General features: G+C 56.0%; 2 protein-coding genes and 1 pseudogene across 6 annotated transcripts; 2 read left to right on the forward strand and 1 right to left on the reverse strand.

The window, feature by feature from the left end:
- Positions 1–397: 397 nt before the first annotated feature.
- Positions 398–6,649, reverse strand: LOC111150144 (DR1 associated protein 1). 3 transcript variants are annotated; one of them, XR_002640791.1, is made up of 8 exons: positions 6,338–6,649; positions 6,018–6,090; positions 5,813–5,906; positions 5,403–5,522; positions 5,190–5,304; positions 4,863–4,951; positions 2,078–4,531; positions 398–801 (listed from the first exon to the last, which is right to left on the reverse strand). XR_002640791.1 is itself a non-coding variant. In XM_022507529.1 (7 exons), exons 1-7 carry the CDS (start codon positions 6,377–6,379, stop codon positions 4,426–4,428), a joined length of 639 nt encoding a protein of 212 aa, XP_022363237.1. In that variant the 5' UTR covers positions 6,380–6,649; the 3' UTR covers positions 398–4,425. The 3 variants fall into 3 exon arrangements, 2 of the variants coding, with proteins under 2 accessions (XP_022363237.1, XP_022363238.1); XM_022507529.1 differs by having other exon boundaries at positions 398–4,531; XM_022507530.1 differs by having other exon boundaries at positions 398–4,531; positions 5,190–5,283; positions 6,338–6,648.
- A 147-nt stretch (positions 6,650–6,796) lies between these two features.
- LOC111149796 (chromosome unknown C11orf68 homolog) lies at positions 6,797–9,053 on the forward strand. 3 transcript variants are annotated; one of them, XM_022507065.1, is made up of 2 exons: positions 6,797–6,939; positions 7,634–9,053. In XM_022507065.1, the coding sequence occupies exons 1-2, from the start codon at positions 6,797–6,799 to the stop codon at positions 8,388–8,390; spliced, it is 900 nt and encodes a 299-aa protein (XP_022362773.1). In that variant the 3' UTR covers positions 8,391–9,053. The 3 variants fall into 3 exon arrangements, with proteins under 3 accessions (XP_022362773.1, XP_022362775.1, XP_022362774.1); XM_022507067.1 differs by having other exon boundaries at positions 6,879–6,939; positions 7,631–9,053; XM_022507066.1 differs by lacking the exon at positions 6,797–6,939 and adding an exon at positions 7,027–7,347 and having other exon boundaries at positions 7,631–9,053.
- A 9,706-nt stretch (positions 9,054–18,759) lies between these two features.
- Positions 18,760–19,350, forward strand: LOC111149827 (annotated as a pseudogene).
- Positions 19,351–20,882: the final 1,532 nt, after the last annotated feature.

Genomic DNA, 20,882 nt, shown 5'->3' on the forward strand with positions numbered 1-20,882 from the left:
TGGTGGCTCCTAAGTCAGGCTCCTGGGCAGTGGGCAAGGTCGTGGGAGCCGGGGGAAGCCCATAGGGACACCGGACCCAATCAAATCACAATCCCCCAGGGCTTTGCCCTCGCTGTCCCTCCACCTGGAGCCCTCTCCTTGGTTTTCTACTCTAATCTCACCTTGTCCCCTAAAGCCTATATGGGACGGCTGGGGCCACCCTTCCTGCCCCCGGACTCCCGCCTCCTCCCTTACTGTGCTTCCTTCTCCCCAGGGCGCGCCCCGCCATCTGACATACTCTATGTCTTCCTCATTGTCTCTCCCCCCGCATCAGAAATAAACCCAGAGAACATACATAATCATCACTACCTAGCAGGCCACGGGCTCCCAAGAGATAGATGAAATTGATACGAGGTCATCCTACAAACACACATCTGAAATGTGTGGCTTTAATGTACTTTTACATACAAACACCACCCAGTTCGAGCAGGGAAACATTTCCAGAGGGCTGCTTTGCACCCCCTCCCAGCCCCTCTCCTCCCCCCTCCGTGGTAGCATCACGCTGAATCCCACTGTCTGCCCTGGAACGTCATTTAAATGAATGATCATCACACGGAGTCCTGTGTTTGGCTTCTTTGGCTCAAAAGAACGTCCATGCGATCGGCCCATGCTGTTGCGTGCGATGGTGATTAGGGCTTTTCTGTGGCTCTTCTATTGCCCAATATTCCATCATTTCCTTCATCACACTCTTGCTGCTGGGCATGTGGGTTATCTTGGCCGGGAGCTACAAACATTCCCGTATGTCTGTTGGTGGACACCTGCCTAGGAACGGAACCATGCGTGCGGGGAAGCATAGGTCAGTGGACTCGAGGAGGAGCTGCCCAACCGTTTTCTAAGGTGGTTGCACCATCTGAGATTCCCACCAGCAGTGTGAGCTCTGGGGCCACTAGCTTCCACGCCAGCCCCCAGCGACAGCACGCTCTTTGTTTCCTGCTCCCAGTGGGTGACTACGGCCTCTCCTGTCCCTGCTGCATGAGGATGTGGGGTGATCAAGGAACCTCTGCTGAACGTTTGGCTCCTCGGGTACACTCTAGAGGAGGCCTCTCTGTTTGGCAAGGGGGGTGGGTCTGTACCTTGCACCTGAGGGGGGACAGCCCCTGGCGGCCACGCTGTCTCAGGAGCAGCTGCCCGTTTCACACCCTGGTCACACTTAATACCCCAGGGTGGGGCCAAGGCTGGGCTGACACATTCAGATAGGACTTGGCCCAATGCCCAAGGTCCCCCCAGTGGAAAGAGAGAATGAAGGGAGAAGATCACCCGGGCCCAGACAGAGCCCTGCAGGTGGAATGTCAGCAAGCTGCTGGCCCCTGGTGCCCAGGGGTGCCCGCCGGGCACAGCCATCTTTCCCCTTCCCAGGATGCACCAAGGGGCCAGGCCCAGTCAAGGATATCGTCTCCCCGGGGCCCCTGCCCTCACTCAGGAAGCAGCACTCCTAACACATTGTGAGCGCTGGGTTAGGCCCTTCCCAAAGACCTGTGAGCAGAACCAGCCAGTCAGACACACTGGTGGCTAGACCACTTTTCCTAGCCCCCCTCAGGTGGGACCTTGTGACAGTTCCCGTAGAAAGAGGCAATGGGGCCACTTCCAACCCTGGTGCAAAACACCTCTGTGGGCTACGAGCTTGTCCCTTGAAACTCATGGGTTGAGAACGGTGGGGCCCCAAGATGGAAGGGGCCTGGGTCCTGAAGTCCCTCTTGAAGAAACACTGCCGTTGATCAGATCAATCTCCTTAAGAGTCTCATGTGAGCCAACAATAAAGTTCACTGCCTTTGACCGTATGTATTTTAAGTCAGCCGCTTGCTCTAATAACTAGTGTATGTAGTATAGCATGATAACTAACATAGATAACCCACAGCCCCACTTTACAGAGGAGAAAACTGACATACAGAGAAGCTATAGAACTCGCTTGAGGCTAGCACATGGAGAAGTCAGGATTCGAACCCACAGCCTGGCTCCAGAGGTTACGCCCCTCAGCCCACCGCCCCCGCTGAAGCAGCAGGGCCGACAACACAGAGGCTCCTGGGCGTCTCCCCCTCACCTGGGCCTCCTTAAGTCTTTTGCCTGGAAGGCTGCTCCCAGCGTCCTGGGCTTCTTGCCTTCTCCAGTCGTTCCCAGCCTCTCCGTTCTGGAACCTTCTCAGTTCAGAACCTCATCTCCAGCCGTGGCCCAGCCACCGGTTCCAAAGGCGTCTTCCTCTCCCACCTACACGCATCACACCTGCATGGCACGCCCTCGGCTCTGCAGACCCCGGTGTCCAGCTTGCCCGGACTGGGCCCAGCTGGCTGCCAGGAAGACTGCTTCCGCTCCCGGGCCGCTGGAAACCACTTCCCATTCGTGGTCCCTGCCACCAGAGCTCTTGCAGTCACAGGTGACCGAAAGCCAACTGTCTTTGAGGGAGGACAATGTTTATTGGCTCACGTGACTAGGAAGTCTAAGGTGGACGGGGTTCAGGCAAGACTGGGTCCTGGTGTCTCTCTGAGGTTCCTGGGTCTCCAGCGCTGGCTTCCTTCTCAGTCAGAATCACCCGCCGGCAGCGCCCAACCTACGTTCGGTCAGCTTTGCTACCCCAGCGTGGCCGCTGTCACCCTCACCAGGACTCCGGAAAGGGCTCCCTGCTGCCTCCCGCTGCCATGGCAAAGCTGCCGTCTTGTCAAGACCCTTCCCCAACAGTCCCACCTTGAGTCCCGAGGCTCAGGGCCGCTGGCTGGCCTGCTAGGGCCACGACCCAGCCTCCACCCCTCACAGGGGCCAGAGTGTGCGCTGCAATGTCCCCACCCCTCCGCCTCAGGGAGAGGGGACAGCTGCACTCACTATAGAGTGAGCACGAGAGAGATGCTCCTCAAAAGATGGCAGGACAGGACCAGGGTGACCCCCTGGCTCCGGGCGCCCGGGCCCATCCACGCCTGCCACTCAGCCTCCTGCACCCCAAAGAAGTCAGACCCTGTTGCACCAAAACTGAATACCTCGGTGTCCCTGCCAAACCCACTCAGCGTCCTCCCCCTCGCCCTGGTCAGACGGGGGTCAGCCTTAGGCAAGCTCCCCTCACTGCCTCAGTCTCCCTCCCATCCTTCAGTCCCCTCCCTCACTACGGCCTGTGTTTCTGCTAACTTAGAAAACAAAACCCAAAACCGTTTCTCTGTCCTCGTTCTGAGCCATGGCTCTGGCCTCTGCTTCTCAGCCCTAAGCCCGCTTCCCCTCGCTTCGGCTTCTCACCTCCTGCTCCCGGCTGTCAGCCACGACCAAGCGTTCCCTAAAACCTGCGAGCTGCTGGGACAGCTGACCTCTCCCTCCTCCCAGACACACCTGGACGGGCACCACCTGTGGCTCCCAAGGGCGCTGGGTGTGGCTTTGGTGGCCTGCCCAGGCCCTCCCCTCTCTCCCTGGGGCGGGGTCGCCTCCTCTCAAGGCTCACACGTCTGTCTCCAGGCCCCCAACATCCCATGACCCATTTGATGTCTCCCCTTGGCAGCTTCACAGGCGCCCGAAACTCACCACAGCCCAACTTGTGATCCTGACCCTAATCTCGCTCTTTCTCTGTGTCCTCCAGCTGGAAAAGGGCCCCTGCCCAAGTCGCTACAGAAAGCAAGCTGGCAGTCCCTAAGGGTTCCCTCCCTCTCAGCCCCACAGCCAGTGAGCTCGTGGCACCCGTGAGTCTACTGACGACACACACCTCGAGTCTGCCCTTTGGCCGCCGTGTCTCCCAACAGCCTCACCAGCCCTGGCTCCCTGAAGGCACACGTCTGCCTTGGGGACCCCACGGTCCCAGGCTCTGCTCAGAAATGGGGGCGGACTGACTACCTGGGTCACTGTCCTGCTCGAAAGGGGATCTCTGAGCCCTCAACAGTCCGACCTACCTCTGCTCCCACGGCCCTTCCCACGTGCCCTTCATTGCACCAGGCACCGAGCTCTGTGGTCTACAAGGCCTTTTCCCATTATTTGTCCAATTTGTCCCTCTGCAGCAGTCCAGAAGGCGCAGAAGAGGCTCAGAGAAAGACAGGAACCTCGCCAGGGTCCCACGGCACAATGGAACAGGTCGTCCCCCAGAGTAACCAGCACCCCCGGCTCCGGCCTTACACCACCACTCTGCCCACCTTCCTTCCGCCAGCACCCCTGCTCCCGCCCTGGCCGAACCGTGGCCTCTGGACCCTCCTTTCACTCAGCAGCTGCCCTGCCCGCCACCGCTCTTGGCCTCAGCTCAGCAACAGAGAAAGCAGTTGGATGGACAGGAAGGTGGCCACGGAGCCCTGGACGCAGGCTGGGACAGACACGGGTGTTCCCTTTCATTATTAATTTTTTAATAAATTTAAGAACAGCTCTATCTTCTCTCCTCCCCCCAGAGCAACTAAAACCAACTAAAAGGGGGCATGGCCTGGGGGGCAGAGGGCGCTAGGAGTCATAGTCCTCTTCGTCCTCTGCGTCAGGTGCCGGGGGGCCCGGGGGGGCTGGGGGCAGAGGCAGAGTCGAGGTGAAGGGCATGAAGGGTGTCGGGGGGCTGCAGGGCAGAAAGCAGGAGAGAAAGATCAGGCCCCTCTCCGGTGCCCATTTCTGCCCGCTGAGCCCTGCCTCACCCCCGCCAGCATGGAGCCCATGGCCCTGTGTACCAGGGGGTGGCCAAGCCCAGAGAAGGGAAGGACCTAGAACAGGTCACATGTTCAGTGGGGCTGGGTGCGGGTCAGGAAGGAGACCTTCCGAGAGCAGTCTCCTGCATTTAAGCCCTCCTCAGTTCCTCCCCTCCTGTCCTCCAGATCTGCCACGAGGACAAAAAGGACATGTCAGCCTTGTGGAGTCTGCTAGCCCCCCTCTCTTGCCACTGAGGTGCTTACCTCTGAAAGTGGGCAGGGGGATGGCTGGCCTGGGCTGGAGCCTGTGATGTCTCCTCTTCCCCATCAGTGTCTGTGTCATCAGAGTCATCCTGGGAGCAAGGCAAGGGGCAGAGATGACAAGAAAAGCATGAGCTCATCACTGGAGAGCCTAGACCCTCAGGAGTGGCAAGGACAGAAGACTGAGCTCTACAGCCTAACCTTTACGGGCCCAATTTACAAAAGAGCATAGGTGAGGACGGGACCAGGTGTCCAGCCAACAAGGCCTGACAGAAAACTGCCCTCTCCACACCACAGGGTAGGGCAGGGGGCTGGGGAGGCCTCACTCACCTCCTGCTCCGAGTCCGTCCCCGACAGCTTCTTGTCCTTGCTTTTGCTTCCCATCCCACCATTCTTCCGGCCACCGCTGCCAGGCTTCCGGCCCCTTCGGGAAGGGACAGTCCATCTGCCCAGAGATCTCAGAACTCCCTGACCACCCCCAACCACCCCCAACCCGGGTGGCCTTGGCCTTCCTTGCCTGGACACCTGGCCCTGGCTCCCCACCTGCGGGTACCCTTGTCCCCGTCCATGTGGTTGTCTTCCCCGTCTCCCTGCATGTCAGGCACAGAAGCCACCAGGTCCTTCAAGAAGTCAAACTGCTGCTCCAGCTCAATGCACTGCTTCCTGGAAGTGGTGGGGAGAAGACGGCATTCAGGTGGGGCCCAGATGTCTGGGCCCTCAGCAAGGGACAGTAAGGGTCTTTGGATGTCAGGAGAACGGAGCCTGGAAAACCTCCACCCCATCTCCACTAAGGGACCTTCCGATTAGGCTAGACCACCCAGCCCCTCCTCCCCCAGTTCAAACCCACCAGCGTCTGAGGCACTGCTGGTCTCCCAGCAGCCTCCCACCTCCCCTAAGTGTGTGAACTCCTAGGGCAGGATCCCACTGGGCCCGACCAGCTCCGGGCCACTCACAGGTGGGATGTGGTCATGGTCTTGGCATTTCGGGACTGGGTCACCTGGCAAGCCTTCTTCAACAGGGACTCCAGGAACAGCTCAAGCGCCCGCGCTGAGGAGCGTCAAGGAGAATACGGGTGGGGGATCCCCAGCCTAAAGAAGGCGACCCCGGGCTTCCTCCCTACCCCACGTCCCTCAACCTGGCCAGGCCCCGACAGGATACAGATGATGACAGGCACCGCCGCTGCCACCTTCCCGATCTCTTCGTCAGTTTGCATGATCTTCTTGATCCGCGCCTGGGAAGGGGGCAGAAAACTCGGACCCTGTCACCTCCGTCCCAGAAAGGGGTGCTGGGAAGGGGGGATGAGAGAGGGTATCCGGGAGAAAGGGGGCGGGGGGGCCCCGACGCCAAGAGAGCACGGAAGGGGGCGGGGCGTCCGTGCCCCCGAACACCGCGACGCGCCCGCCCCCCCACCCACCCCGGCTTGGGCCCGAGCCTCCCGGGAGCCCGGCCTGCTTGCCCGGGCCCGGCCACGTGCTCACCGGCGGGAACCGCGCGTTATACTTTTTCTTCTTGCTCGGCATCTCAGGGCCTCTCTCGCCGCACCCGGCCCAGCGCCGCCGCCCGCAGCTTCCCGGCCCCCGGGCCTGCTCGCCACCCGCCTGCCGCGGTTCCCCCGGGTCCTGGTGCCGCCTGCTCCGCCCCCGCCGCTCCCCACGAGGTCCTAGCGCCGCCGGTCAGCACGCCGCTCTCAGGGCGGGAGAGCCTTCCCCTTGGAGCCTCCCCGGCGGTGCGCGTCGATCCCGGACGGGACCGCCACTCCCGCCGGCCCCCCAAGCTTAGGAGAACGAACGTTAGCCCCGCCCCCGGATCCCGGCCCCGCCCCCGGGGTCAGCCCCTCCCCTCTCAGGCCCCGCCCCGCGGCGCGGCCGACCGGCCCGGTGGCCCCGCCCCGTGCTGCGCTTGTCTATAAAGTTGTTGTTGAGACAGCGGGCGCTAAGATGGCGGCGGCGGCGGCAGCCGCGGCGGGGGCGGGGCGCGGCGGTGGCGGCGGCGGCGGCGGCAGCGGCGGCGATGCAGAGCCCCGGCAGGAGCGGAACCGGGCGCGGGGCTGGGCCGGCGCGGAGCGCGGCGAAGGCCGGAGGTGACGGCGGGGATGCGGGACGGGGCAGGGCTGGGCGGAGGCGCGGCTCGGGCTGTGGGCGCTAATGGCGGCGGGCGCGGCTGGCCCGAGGCTGGCGCATTCCTAGGCTCTAACAAGCTTGGGTTCCAGTCCGGCTGCCGCCCCGTTGGCCTTGGACCGGGCACTGCTCTTTCTGAGCCTCAGCGTGCTTGTCTTCAGGTGGACCCGACAGCGCCATCCTCGAGGGTCTGGCCCTACTGGGCCTGCCTCGATGCTGCGCGAACGTGCGCTTCTTTGCTTCCCTCGTTAAATCCCAGCGCTCCGGATTCCTGCCAGTTATTGACAGGGCCAGGAGGTGTAGCTGGGCTGTTTGCTCCCCAACCTGAATTCACATTTCGGCTCTGTCACTCATTGCAGGTGTGACCTTGGGTAAGTCACTTCTTTCTCAGCCTCAGTTTTTGGTCTGTGCATCAGGGAGAGTGATAATGAGCTGAGCAACAGCCTTTATGGAGCCCTTATTCCACCTGGGGCGTTTAAGGCTCGACAGCTCTAGGGGACAGGAACAGTTGTCAGCTGTAGAGATGAGGTAACTGAGGCATGGGACCTTAAGTCTCACCCAAGGCCACAGAGTTTAGCTCATTGGCCGCACCTGCTAGGGCCCAGCCAAGCTGTAGATGTGTCCTGGACCTGTGCTAACTCGGTTCCTCTATAGCAGGATGGAGCCCGGTGAAGAGATGGAGGAGGAAGACTCTCCAGGCGGCCGTGAGGATGGCTTCACTGCTGAGCACCTGGCCGCGGAGGCCATGGCAGCGGACATGGACCCCTGGCTGGTGTTTGATGCCCGCACCACACCTGCCGCCGAGCTGGATGCCTGGTTGGCCAAGTACCCACCCTCCCAAGTTACTCGCTATGGGGACCCTGGCTCGCCCAACTCTGAGCCTGTGGGCTGGATTGCGGCATATGGGCAGGGCTACGTCCCCAACTCGGGTGATGTGCAGGGCCTACAGGCAGCCTGGGGAGCTCTGCAGACCAGTGGGCGGCCCATCACACCGAGTACCCTGCGCCAGCTGGCCATCACCCATCACGTGCTCTCTGGCAAGTGGCTGATACACCTGGCACCTGGCTTCAAGCTGGACCACGCCTGGGCCGGCATTGCTCGGGCTGTGGTCGAGGGCCGGCTTCAGGTGGCCAAGGTGAGCCCACGGGCCAGGGAGGGGGGGCGCCAAGTCATCTGTGTTTACACGGATGACTTCACGGACCGCTTGGGTGTGCTAGAGGCGGATGCGGCCATCCGTGCAGCAGGCATCAAGTGTCTGCTCACCTACAAGCCTGACGTCTACACCTACCTGGGCATCTACCGGGCCAACCGCTGGCACCTCTGCCCCACTCTCTACGAGAGTCGTTTTCAGCTGGGGGGCAGTACCCGTGGCTCCCGTGTGCTGGACCGCGCCAACAATGTGGAACTGACCTAATTCGGCCAGTCAGGGGAGACCACCTTCTGCCCCCCTTGCCCCCCCCCCCGCTAGGGATGGATTCTCCCGTCTTCCTCCTCTTTGTCCCACGGAATTTGAGCCCCCTAGCTCTGAGGACTGCGTCAGTCAGTCGGTCAACCGGGAACTGCCTGCATCTTCGATCCCCTTGAACTCTTGCCCTCTGTTCAGGGCTGACTCAAGTCCCCGCCAGCTGGAGGCTCTGGCTCCCTGAGGGCCGGACCCTCAGCCTCTCTTTTCACTGCTGCTCCCCTCTGTCATCCAGGACCACAGACTGGGTACAGATTCCCAGGAGGAGAGCCTGCCCCGGCCACCCTCATCCCCAGCTGTACCTCTCCTGAAACCTTTCCTTCTCCTCCCTCACAAGAGACAAAAATGAGTGCTTCCGGTCCCTCTTGGAGCCTTCACAGTCCAGGGGGCAAGGGCCCGGCGGGCTTAAGCATGCTATTTCGGGGGGGGGGGGGGAGGGTAATTGTACCCACTCAGCCCTTGGCAGAGAGAGGGGATGCCAGGGCCATGGACATGGGGCCTGCCCCTCCCCTGTCACCTTAAACAGCCTGCACCACCTTCCTTCCTTCCTTCCTTCCTTTACTATTTTGACATGTGCCTGCTCCTGGCATTTCAATAAAACCCAGTTTGGGTCTGTGTCTTGAGTGTTTTTTAAAATACTGGTTGCCTGCTTTGGTTTCTGAGGAGAGGCCCGGCCAAGCGAGACTTCTTCTCAGCCCTACCTGGGAACCCCTAACTGCTCCCCAGTAATAAGATTCATCTCCCTGCCAAGGCTGGGAACCTCCCTGAGAGCCTCTGCAAAACCAGTCCTTCTTCTCCTCCATCCCAAGAATCAGAATCGGTTTCTTAGTGGTTTCCCATAAATCTAGGGGCTTGACCCAGCAAAGTCTGAGGGGCTACTACTGGGCCCTACTGGGTGTATTTGTGTCAGTTAAAGAAGGGTACTCTCTTGGTTCTAGCATTTCTAGGTTAAGGAATACAGCCCGGTGAGTGGAGGATGGGCTAGATTTCGACAGCCTAGGTTGGACTTCTTACGCAGTAAGCAGCCTGCACAGCTGTAAGGAACTCTGGACATTCTCACGTTTTGCCTCACTTCTCCCACCCTGACTATCCTGGGCCACTGGGCAGTTTGCAAAGCACTTCATATGTCTTATTTAAGTCTCGTAAGCTGCTTAGGAGATGTGGGTCCCATTGTGTGGTCAAGGAAATAGAGGCCAAGAGGGAAAAGGAATTCTCCAGGGTCGTGTGGTGAGCTGAGCAGAGGAGGACTTAGCCCCCGGCCTATGCCTCCTCCTTGGACTGTTACCCAGGGCCTCGCCCACTGTGAGTTCTTCACAACCCCCAAGGCACAGTCATTCACATGATCGTGGGCAGCACCACTCGGTTGAGGCTACTGTAGTCTGGGAGCCTGGCCTTGGCCTTGGTTGGGGGCCAAGATTTCTGGCAAGGAGCCCCTTGGGACGCTGCTCTCGTGCCGTGCCGGAGCTGACTCAGCCTCCAGCAGCCTCACCAAATTGGAATTTGGAGCAGGGGAGCGGAGATGCCACCGGGCTGACTGGGTGGAAGTGGGTGAGTCATGAGATGCTGCCTCAGCCCCCTCCCCAGCTTCCTCCTCACCCCGAGTTTCCCCAGCCCTGAGTTGCCTCAGCCCAGCCCTGGGCAGTCCCAGGTGGTCTCTGATTTGGAGCCCCGTTACCCTGCCTCCCTCAGACAAGCAATGCTTTGCGCTTGACCAAATTGGGCCAAGGCTCCGGGGGGTCCTGCCAGGCCCTGATGGGTCCCACAAAGCAGCCCAGGTGGTATCAACAGCACCTGATGGTCCTTCCCTAACATTTCCTAAGCATCTCGCAAACTCTCCCTCTCTCTTCCATCCTCATGGCCTTGCCTTAGCCCAGTCCTCACTCTCCCTCCCACCACCGCAGTTTGCCTCCGTTGCCCCATTCTCTCCGACTGACCCCGTCTATCCCCCTGCAGCCAGCTCTCCTGCAGAGCTACCTGTGCCCCTCTCCTACTCAAAGCCCTTCCATGGTTCCCCATAGCCTGCAATCTGGAGTCCACTCTCCCGAGGCAGCCATGACCCTAGACCCCTGCCGAGCCCCAGCTCTCCTCAGGTACCCCTTCCCGCCTGTGCTCACCCCACTGGAACCAACTGGCACTTCCTTCACCCCTTGGCATGCAGCCGTGGGTCTCAGGCTGTTCCTTCTGCTTGAACACCTGTCGTTCAGCAAGGATTGGGAGGTTACTTATGTAATCACCCATTTGATGCTATCTTCCACTGGCCCCCAAGCCGCGTGCCCAGACTGGGGGTCTCAGTGAAAGCAAGAACAGCATCTAAGGGGCGCCTGGGGGGCTCAGTGGGTTAAAGCCTCTGCTTTCGGCTCGGGTCATGATCCCAGGGTCCTGGGATCGAGCCCCACATCGGGCTCTCTGCTCAGCAAGGAGCCTGCTTCCCTTCCTCTCTCTCTGCCTGCCTCTCTGTCTACCTGTGATCTCTGTCAAATAAATTAAAAAAAAAAAAAAAAAAGAACAGCATCTAAAATCTCAGCCCTGTCCCAAGAGCCTAGCACAGTGCTTGACCAGAGCAACCTCTCCATAAATCAACTAAAATCCGAATCCAGATTTCAATCTGAATCCAGCCTTGCCTGTTCCCCCGGACTCCTCTCCTCCACTCTCTGCTTCACTCTTCTCCCTCCAGAAGCAAACAGCTACCCGTTTTCTTGCAGTCATGCTGGGCATTCTCGCTTCAGTGCCTTGCTCATGCCCTCCATTTGGTGTGCCTGACCCTCCCATGCTTTCTTGGCTAAACACACCTCACACCTACCAGCCCCTCCTCCCAGAGATTTCTCCTCCATCATTCACCCACACCTCAGGCTCCCGTAACACCCACCCCACTGCGGCTCTCATCTGTGTGTGGGGGGACCCCCCCCCCACAAGGACAATGGCTCCACTTTGTCCCGCATGGGGTCTGCAGGGTCCAGCATAGGACCTGGCCGAGCACAAGTGCCAGATACACATCGAATAAGTGAATGAATGAATGAAAGTCACTCTCTGTCTCCGAGCCTGTTTCCTCATTCCGTTCATAACAAGAGCCAGGCACTGTGCTGAATGTTTTCCTCTATCCTCTCCTCAAAGTCTCACGTCGCTCTGTTATTACTGCCGTTTTGCCGTCGAGGAAACTGAGGCCCAAAGTGGTTCAGTGATTGGTTCCAGGTTACAAAGCCATAAGGGGCAGAGCTAAGGTTTGAATCCAGGCCATTCTACCCTGACGGCATGGCGGAGCCGCCACTGCAGGAAAGCTCCACCGGAATGAGGGGCTGCTAAGGCAAACAAGCCCCAGCCAGGACTTAGGATCCGACTTGTAAAGCACACAAAGTGGGTTCTCAGAACTGCCGGGGAGAACAGACTGGGCCAAGACTTAATATTCCTATTTGACTGATGGAGAAACTGAGACCCAGAGAGTACAATGACTAAGCCTACCTGAGCGGGAAGGCTCTCCCATCTCCCAGGCCTAGGGGAAGGACCGCTCCCCTACCAGGCCAGGACCTCCCCAAGATCCCCCCCTCGGGCTGGCAGGGGATTCTGCCCTGTTTGGAGCAAAGAAACAGCCCAGGCCCAGGGTGGGCTAGGCTGAGTAAACTTGGACAAACCCCTATGCTCAGCCCTCTTTTATAAAACCGCATAAAGGGGGCGCCTGGGTGGCTCAGTTGGTTAAGCGACTGCCTTCAGCTCAGGTCATGATCCTGGAGTCCCGGGATCGAGTCCCGCATCAGGCTCCCAGCTCCACGGGGAGTCTGCTTCTCCCTCTGACCTTCTCCTCGCTCATGCTCTCTCTCACTGTCTCTCTCTTCTCTCAAATAAATAAATAAAATGTTTAAAAAAAAAAACCACATAAAGGATGACTGAGGCCCGGGAAAGGAGACCCCCCCACACACACACAATCTACCTCCTCCCACTCACAAGTCCTGTGTACCCCAAACACCAGGTAGGAGGCTCTAGTGGGGCTGGCCGGGGGATGGGGAGGCTATCTACCCGACCCCTGATTTCAGTTGGGGTAGGGGCTGAGCCAGGAAAGACAGGAAACAGCTGAGTTGGGAGAAAGTTTCAGCCCAGGTTTTGGTGAGGTCTGGGGGATTTTCCCAGCAGGGCAACTACACCCCACTCCTGCCTGCTGGGAGGGGCCCTGGCAGGGACGAGGCTTGGGTCACAAAGCTGATTCATCCAGGGAGGGAAACTCCCCACTTCTCTGACGCGCATCCCCCAGACACTGAGGGGGTAAACTGAGGGCACACAGCCCAGCAACCCACTGAACCCATTCTCCCTTGTGACCCCCCCCCGCCCCCCACCAGACAGAGGGACAGGGTCAGCAGGCAGTGGGGTAGGGGACGAGGGGCAGCTTCCCAAGGAATGACCTCAGAGACTGGAACCAAAGCAATGGCCAGACAAGGGGTGCCTCTCACCCCCTTCCCTCCCCCATTTGTTTAGTTGAGGACGCTGGGGCTCAGATAGTAAGAACAAATGGGCACATGACCTAGTCGGTACCTGGCGCTCCTCCAAGCAGTTTGCACACATTAATGCATTTTGGTCCTCACAGCCCTCATTTTACCGAGGAGGGAACTGCAGCCAGAAGAGGTAAAGTAACTTGGCCACGGTCAAGGTTAGAAACGCTCTAGCAGCCTCCACAACTCCCCAAAGTGCTCCTACGTACCCCTGCGGCAGGGAGCTCAGTGACTGAGATGTCACTGAGCAGCTCTGGCTCCTGGGGACTCTAGAGGACAGACATGTCACCCACTGGGCCCTGGCTCTTCCCAGGCTAAAAAGAGAAAGCTTGTCCTGCATGGGGGAAAAAAATCAGCCAAACCCCCAGAGGCCAGGAGAGGGCAGAGAAGAATTCCCGCCAAAATCTTCCTCTCTTAGGGCTTTGACTCCTTTCCAAACCCCCATCCTTTCCTCCAGAGCCAGAGCCTCCCTTTCTGGCCTGCCAGCCTCACTCCCCTCCCCGCCGCTGCACAGACACGCTCACGCAGGAACACACAGGCGCTGGCTTGTGTGCTTGGAGCCCAACCTCTAGACCCCTGCCCCTCAGCCCCAGCAGGCTGTGGTCCTGCTGGGTGTCAGAGGGGCCCTGAGAGTTGTGGCTTTATGAGGCATGGCCAAAGGCCCTCCATAGGCAAGTTCTGCCCCATCTGGCTCCCACTCACAGGCCGCGTGACTCACCCCCCTTGCCCCCCATGACTCAGTTTACATGGGTGCCCAGAGGTCCTCCCAGCGAGGGTGGGGTGGTTTATTGGCCCAGCCTAGGTCTGCCAGCCTTTTATCCCAGGATGAGCGTTTCATCCACCTCCTGGCCTGGAGCAGGGACTGGCACCCTGGAGCCCAGGGGTGGGGGTAAGCCCCAGGTCCCAGAGGGTGAGGAGAGCCCAAGAACTTGGTGACAGGTCCTAACTACCCGGGGCTTAGGTCTGCAGGGAGCAGGAGCTGCTCCAAGAAACCTAAGGGCTAGGCTGAGCAGGCAGAGCAGTTCTGAGTACTGACAGCAGGACCCTTGATGCCCCCCATGCAGACGGGATGGTCCACGTGGCACAAAACTTGACAGCAAGAAATTGCGATCATGCCCTGAACCCTTCTACAAGAAACCAGTCCTCTGCTAAGTGCCATCCACATCTAATCTCATTTACTCCCCAACAACCCTGAAAAGCAGGTACAATCATTATATTATTTTCACAAAGAGGAAAGTGAGGGCATAGGGAAATTAAGAGAATGGCCTGGATCACACAGCCAGAAAGTGGGCTGGGGCTCAAACCCTGGCCACCTGACTCCAGAGCTCTTGTGGTTGTCCTCTGCTGCTTCCCCAAGCTGTGCGGGTTGGAACAGGGATGAGGGACCCGGGGGTCTGTCCTGCCCTCCCCCTCCCCCAGGTGGATCTCCACAGAAACTTCTGGTTCCAGGGCCCACAGGGTGTCAATTACTCATCTGTAAGAAGAGAAAACTGAGGGTCCCAGAGGAAAAGGAGCTGGTCTGAGGTTGCAGAACAGATCGGAGATGCAGGCGGTGGGGACCAGGTCTTTGATGCTCTCCAGGATGCCCTGGGCTGGAGAGGTAGCTGGTGGGGGAGGGAACCCCAGGACAAGAGTGGGGACATGGTAGCCCTGTCCCTGACTCCTGCTTAATCTTAATCCAGCCCTTTCCTTCTCTGGAACCTCAGGGTCCTCCTCTGCTTCATGGGGCTGAGTCTGCGGCAAGGTGGCATGAGCCTCAAAGGACAGCAGAGGGACAGGCACTTGTGTGTGCTCCATGGGCACCTGGGGAATGGATAGGGTGATACCCAGGCCCTGGACACAGCAGCCCAGCCCTCCTCATACCTCACCCTCTTCCTGGCCCCGGGGCCCACCGCATGACTGGCTCTGACCTTGAGAGTCTAGAGAGCCAGGCCCAGAAGGCCTCCCCAGAAGGGACTCCAGCCCCCTCTACCCTGGATTCCAGCCTCAGAGAACAGGGCACAATTCACTTCCCTGTTCAAACACCACTCAATTGTCCCCCTGTCTTCCAGCCCAAGTTGAATTCCTCAGGCAGGCGGGCATTCAAGGACCCTGGCTTTGGCCTCGCTCTGCCCACCCTTCCCGCTCACAGCCCAACACAGATTCCACCACGCGCTCTGGATCTCAGAGCCCTCCGCCCCCCCACCCAGGCTTTTGTGCCCACCGACTCCAACCCCAGGAACAGCTGCCCCAGCTTCAGATACACCTCTGCCGGGAAGCCCGCCCTCCCCCAGTGGGAAAGAATCCTTCGTTCCTGGGGGTTCCTCTCCGGCCCCTGGTGCTCTCCCGCTCCTGCCCCCAGCATTGCCCACCTACTGCCCAGGTGGAAACAGCCCAGGCTATTTTCCAGCTGTTTTCCTCAGTGTCTGATCACCTCTTGAAGCTGTCGGTGCCCTGGGGCCAAGACCAAGTCTTTAATCATCTCTACCTCCCCCACAGCTGGCTCCACTTGACTTTATATTCAGTTCATTCAGGAGAATGGATACAGAAACTGGTCCATCATGCAATGGGGTCGCACCCAGCCATCAAAAGGAGTGAACTACTGCGCCACGCATCCGGGGGAGTCTCGGCATAATGGCGCAAGACAGACGGCGGCCAGAAAAGAGCTCACATGAGGAACTCAACCTAGGTCAGGGACTCACCGAAGGCCTCCTGAGGAAGCGGTGGAGAAATGGAGACCTGCAGAATGCGAGAGGCTTGGCCGGGTTGGGGTGGGGTGGGGTGAGGAAGGGCATCTTGGGCCCAGGGGACGGCCTATGTGAGGGCAAGAGGCTCTGTTCAGCAGCAAGTTTGGGGCACATCGGGTAAGTGGGTAGAGCCTAGGCAGGCAGCCTACCTCTGGAAGGACCTGGAATGCCATGTTAAGGGTTCTGCCCAGTTTCAAAGGGCGGACTAACAAGGCAGTGAAGAGAGTGAGGAGGGCGAGGCGGGAAGGACTAACAGGCACTAGAGACTGACTACTTGGGTTCAAATCCCGGCTGCACCATTTCCTCACTGCGTGGCTTTTAGCAAGTTGCTTAATTTCCCCTGGGCCTCCATTCTTTAATCTGTAAAATGGGTATAACATCATTAGCTATCTCTACAGGATGGTTGTGAGGATTAATACATTACTTTAAACAGTTCGTAAGAACTCAATGAGTGTGAGCCACTAGTGTTATCCTCATGGCCCTACAAACCCCACAATCAACCTAAAAGAACAGCAGGCTTCTTTCCAGGCCTCAGTCCTCCTGCATAGAATTCAAAAGGTACCAGTGTTCAGAAGGGTCCAAGTCTGAGAGCGAAATGGTCAGAATATTAAAAGAGTCCCTCAGGTTGCCAGGGTGGGAAATGGAGAGGAAGGAGCCTGGCTGGAGGCTGTGGAGAGTGTCCAGGAGAGAGAGGATGGGGCCAGAACCAAGGGAAAGAAATGTCGAAGTGAACTAAAATGTCACCTCCAGGTGGGGGGCGGCTGCAACTCTTATCCACTGCTGGTGGCGGGTAAAATGGTCCAACCACTCTGGAAAGACTGTTGGAGAAAATCGAAGGCAAATGTCCATGTACCCTGTGACCCAATAATTCCACCCCTGGGCACTTATCCTGGAGAACAGAGTGTGATCGGCCACCAAAGGACACATCCATTTATACGAAGAACAGGCAAAAGTCATCGATGATGCTAGAAGTCAGAATAGCGGTACCCATGGGTGGGGAGTGGAGACTGAGGGGGGTGGGGTGGGCACAAGGAGCTTGGAAGCTGCTAGAAATGTCCTCTATCGTGACGAGGGCAGTAGCTACACGGGGTTACATACATGAGCTGAACATATTGGATAAGCACACTTCACTAGATGTGTATCAAACCTCAGTTCAGCCAGGAACCTAAATATAAGAACAGAATTATAAAACAATTAGAAGAAAACATAGGGATACATGTTCAAATTTGGCAGTGGATTCATAGCTCTGACCCTGGAAGAATGAGCAACAAAAGAAAAAACAATTGGATTTCATAAAAATTTTAAAAACTTTTGTGCAGGGGCACCTGGGTGGCTCAGTGAGTTAAAGCCTCTGCCTTTGGCTCAGGTCATGGTCTCAGGGTCCTGGGATCGAGCCCCGCATCGGGCTCTCTGCTCATCAGGGAGCCTGCTTCCTTCTCTCTCCCTGCCTGCCTCTCTGACTACTTGTAATCTCTGTCTATCAAATAAATAAATAAAATCTTAAAAAAAAAAACTTTTGTGCATTAAAAGACATTATGAAAAATGTGAAAAGACAACCTACAGACTGGGAGAAAATAGCTGCAGATCATATTTTTGGTAAGGGTTTGCTAGCCAGAATAGAGGAAGAACTCTTATAATGCAACAACCACAAAAAAAAAAAAAAAAAAAAAAAAAAAAAAAAAAAAAAACAAACAAACAAAACACCAACTAGGGGTGTCTGGCTGGCTCAGTCAGTAGAACATGGGATTCTTCATCTTGGGGTTATGACTTTGAGCCCCACATTGGTCATGGAGCCAACTTAAAAAAAATAGAAATGGACAAAGGATTCGAATAGACATTTGTTCCTAAAATGTATATAAATAGCAAAAAAGCACATGAAAAAATATTCATCATTAAGGGACATGATCTGTTATTAAGGAAATGCAAATTAAAACACAAGATACCAGGGGCACCTGGGTGGCTCATTTAGCCTCTGCCTTTGGCTCAGGTCATGATCCTTGTCCTGGGATCGAGCCCCACATCAGGCTCTCTGCTCAGTGGGGAGTCTGCTTCCCTCTCTCACTCTGCCTGCCTCTCTGCCTACTTGTGATCTCTGTTTGTTAAATAAATAAATAAAATCTTAAAAAAAAAAAGATACCATGTCACACCCTCTAGGATGTCTTTCATTTCAAAAACGGAAATAATAAATGTTGGCAAAGATGTGGGCAAATTAGAAGCTTAATATACCCGCCAGTATGAATGTAAAATGGTGCAACCACTTTGTAAAACAGTCTGGCAGTTTTTCACGAGGTGAAACAGAGAATTACCATATGAGCCAGCAGTTCTACTCTTAGATACATTCCCAAGATCAATGAGACATCTGTCCACACAAAAACTTGTACACAAATGTCTATAGCACCATTAGTCATAATATCCAAAAAGGAGAAACATTCAAATATCCATCAACTTATGAATAAATAAATAGTGGTATATCCATACAATAGAATATTATTCAGCAATAAAAAAAAGAACAGTGTATTGACACATACTACAACATAAATGAGCCTGGAAAACATTATGCTAAGTGAAAGAAACCGGATGCAGAAGGTCACATATTGTACGATTCCATTTATATGAAATGTACAAAATGGGCAAATCCACAGAGACAGAAAGAGGATTTGTGGTTCCCAGGAGATGGGGATTGGGAGTGATTTCTTTTTTTTTTTTTAAAGGATTTCATTTATTTATTTAACAAAGAAGGAGATCACAAGGAAGCAGAGAGGTAGGCAGAGAGAGAGAAGGGGAGGCAGGCTCCTCACTGAGCAGAGAGCCCGAAGCGGGGTTCAATCCCAGTCCTTGAGACCATGACCTGAGCTGAAGGCAGAGGCTCAACCCACTGAGCCACCCAGACACCCTGGGACTGATTTTTTCATGGGGATGGGATGATTTTCGGGATAATAAAATAAGTTTGAAAACTAGGAAGAAGTGGTGGTTGCACAACATTGTGTGTGCACAGAATTCTATTGAAGTCTACACTCAAAATGGTTAATTGTATGTTATGTAAATTTCAACCCCGTTTATAAAATAAATAAACTTTGCTTTAAAAAGTGAATGGAGGGCTCTTCCTCCCAGCGGCCTGGGGTGACCTCTGAACATGGTTCGCTATTCGCTTGACCTGGAAAAGCCTACGAAATCATGCAAGTCAAGAGGTTCAAATCTCCGTGTTCACTTTAAGAACACACGTGAGACTGCCCAGGCCATCAAGGGTATGCATATCTGAAAAGCCACCAAGTATCTGAAAGACGTCACTTTGCAGAAGCAGTGTGTGCCATTCCATCGCTATAATGGTGGAGTTGGTAAGTGTGCCCAGGCCAAACAGTGGGGCTGGACACAAGGTCGGTGGCCCAAGAAGAGTGCTGAATTTTTACTGCACATGCTTAAAAACGCAGAGAGTAACGCTGAATTTAAGGGTTTAGATGTTGATTCTCTGGTCATTGAGCACATTCAGGTGAACAAAGCCCCCAAGATGCGGCGTAGGACTTAAGGGCTCATGGTCAGATTAACCCATACATGAGCTCTCCCTGCCACATTGAGATGATCCTTACTGAAAAAGAGCAGACTGTTTCTAAACCAGAAGAGGAGGTTGCACAGAAGAAAAAAGATATCCCAGAAGAAACTGAAGAAACAAAAACTTATGGCCCGGGAGTAAATTTGCACAGAATAAATGCAAATTTTTAAAAAAAAGTGAATGGAGGGGCACAGGGTGGCTCAGTTGGTTAAGCAGCTGCCTTCAGCTCAGGTCATGATCCCAGGGTCCTAGGATCGAGTCCCACATTGGGCTCCCTGCTTAGCGAGGAGCCCGTTTCTCCCTCTCCCTCTATCCCCCTCCCTGCTTGTTTTCTCTCTCTCTCTTTGAAATAAATAAAATCTTGAAGAAAAAAAAGTGAATGGAGGGGCGCCTGGGTGACAGTGGGTGAAGTGTCCGACTCTTGATTTCAGTTCAGGTCATGATCTCAGGGTCCTGGGATTGAGCCCGAGCCGGGCTCCATGCTCAGTGGGAAGTCAGCTGGAGGATTTCTCTCTCTCTCCCTCTGCCCCCCCCCCACAATCTCTCTTCCTCCCCCTCAAATAAATAAACACATCTTTAAAAAAATAATAAGTGAGTGGAAAATGAAACACATAAACATCACCTCCTACAGCCTGGGGGGCACTGACAGAGCTTGCTGGGTGCCAAGCACACTCATCCATTACCTCCTTTTCCTCACTGCAGCCCCAAGAGATGGGCATTCTCTGGGGCTCAGAGAAGGAGGTGGCTGAGCCAGGCTCGCACAGGGTGCCAGGGGACAGTGCCCTGCTGTCTCAGACCTCCGGGCCCCTAGACTCCTGCAATCACAGTGGCCCCTTGGGAATCACGCCTGGCCTCCCTGGGTGGGAGCTGGTGAGGTCAGGGGCCAGGAACGTTACTGCAGCCACGAAGCAGGAGTTAATGACTGAGGAGCTTGGAATGTGCTGCCTCTGAAAGGACCTCCTTGTGGCTCCACCAACGGTTAGAGCAGGAAGGGACTTTCAGAAAACCATGTAATCACACACACACACACATGCGCACACACACACACACACACACACACACACACACACACACACACACTGATTTGAGATCGGAGGCCTTGCTCTGTCCCTGTCCCCAGGATGCTGGGCAAGTGGGACAGGGTGGTGTTTCTGGATCAGGCGGATGTACGCCATCAAGGCTGACCTGCGTCAGTCCTCACATGTGCCACCACTTGGCCGCCTTTGTCACCTTGACCCATCCAACCTGGGCTCAGCCAAAGAGTTCAAACATCAGTTAGTGTGTGTGTGTGCTGTGTGATTGCCTTATCCTATGATCAGAACCCCAAGGGCTCCTGCTTCTGGAACTTTGTATTAACACGTGTATTTGTTTTTGCTATTCGTCAAGTTCTTACTATATGCAGGGCTAAACATGTGATATTATTTTATTTCTATTCTTGAACAACCCTGAGATGTAGTCATCATTATGTTTCCATTTTACAGAGGCTCTGAGAGATGGTGTGTCTCATCGAGGTCATATAGCTGGTGAGCAGCCAAACCGGAATTCAAACTCCAGAACCTGGAACTGTCTGATTCCAGTAGGCATGTTCTTTTCCACGGATCACACTGGCTCAAATCTCTCTCTCTCTCTCTCCCTCTGTCTCTCTCACCTCTATATTTCTCAGTCTGGTAAACTGCTGTTGGCTTCTTTTCTTTTT

Source organism: Enhydra lutris, unplaced genomic scaffold, assembly GCF_002288905.1.
Source record: "Enhydra lutris kenyoni isolate GAN:26980312 unplaced genomic scaffold, ASM228890v2 scaffoldscaffold22, whole genome shotgun sequence".
NCBI classification, from domain to species: Eukaryota; Metazoa; Chordata; class Mammalia; order Carnivora; family Mustelidae; genus Enhydra; species Enhydra lutris.

What these genes read in the sequence shown, in the direction of transcription:
- LOC111149796 (XM_022507065.1), top strand. Translation starts at nt 6,797, where the DNA reads ATGGCGGCGGCGGCGGCAGCCGCGGCGGGGGCGGGGCGCGGCGGTGGC. An exon ending in GAGCGCGGCGAAGGCCGGAG is followed by an intron (nt 6,940 to 7,633) that starts GTGACGGCGGGG and finishes CCTCTATAGCAG; the next exon opens with GATGGAGCCCGGTGAAGAGA.
- LOC111150144 (XM_022507529.1), bottom strand. Translation starts at nt 6,379, where the DNA reads ATGCCGAGCAAGAAGAAAAAGTATAACGCGCGGTTCCCGCCG. An exon ending in ATAACGCGCGGTTCCCGCCG is followed by an intron (nt 6,091 to 6,337) that starts GTGAGCACGTGG and finishes CCCCCTTCCCAG; the next exon opens with GCGCGGATCAAGAAGATCAT. An exon ending in GGCGGTGCCTGTCATCATCT is followed by an intron (nt 5,907 to 6,017) that starts GTATCCTGTCGG and finishes GACGCTCCTCAG; the next exon opens with CGCGGGCGCTTGAGCTGTTC.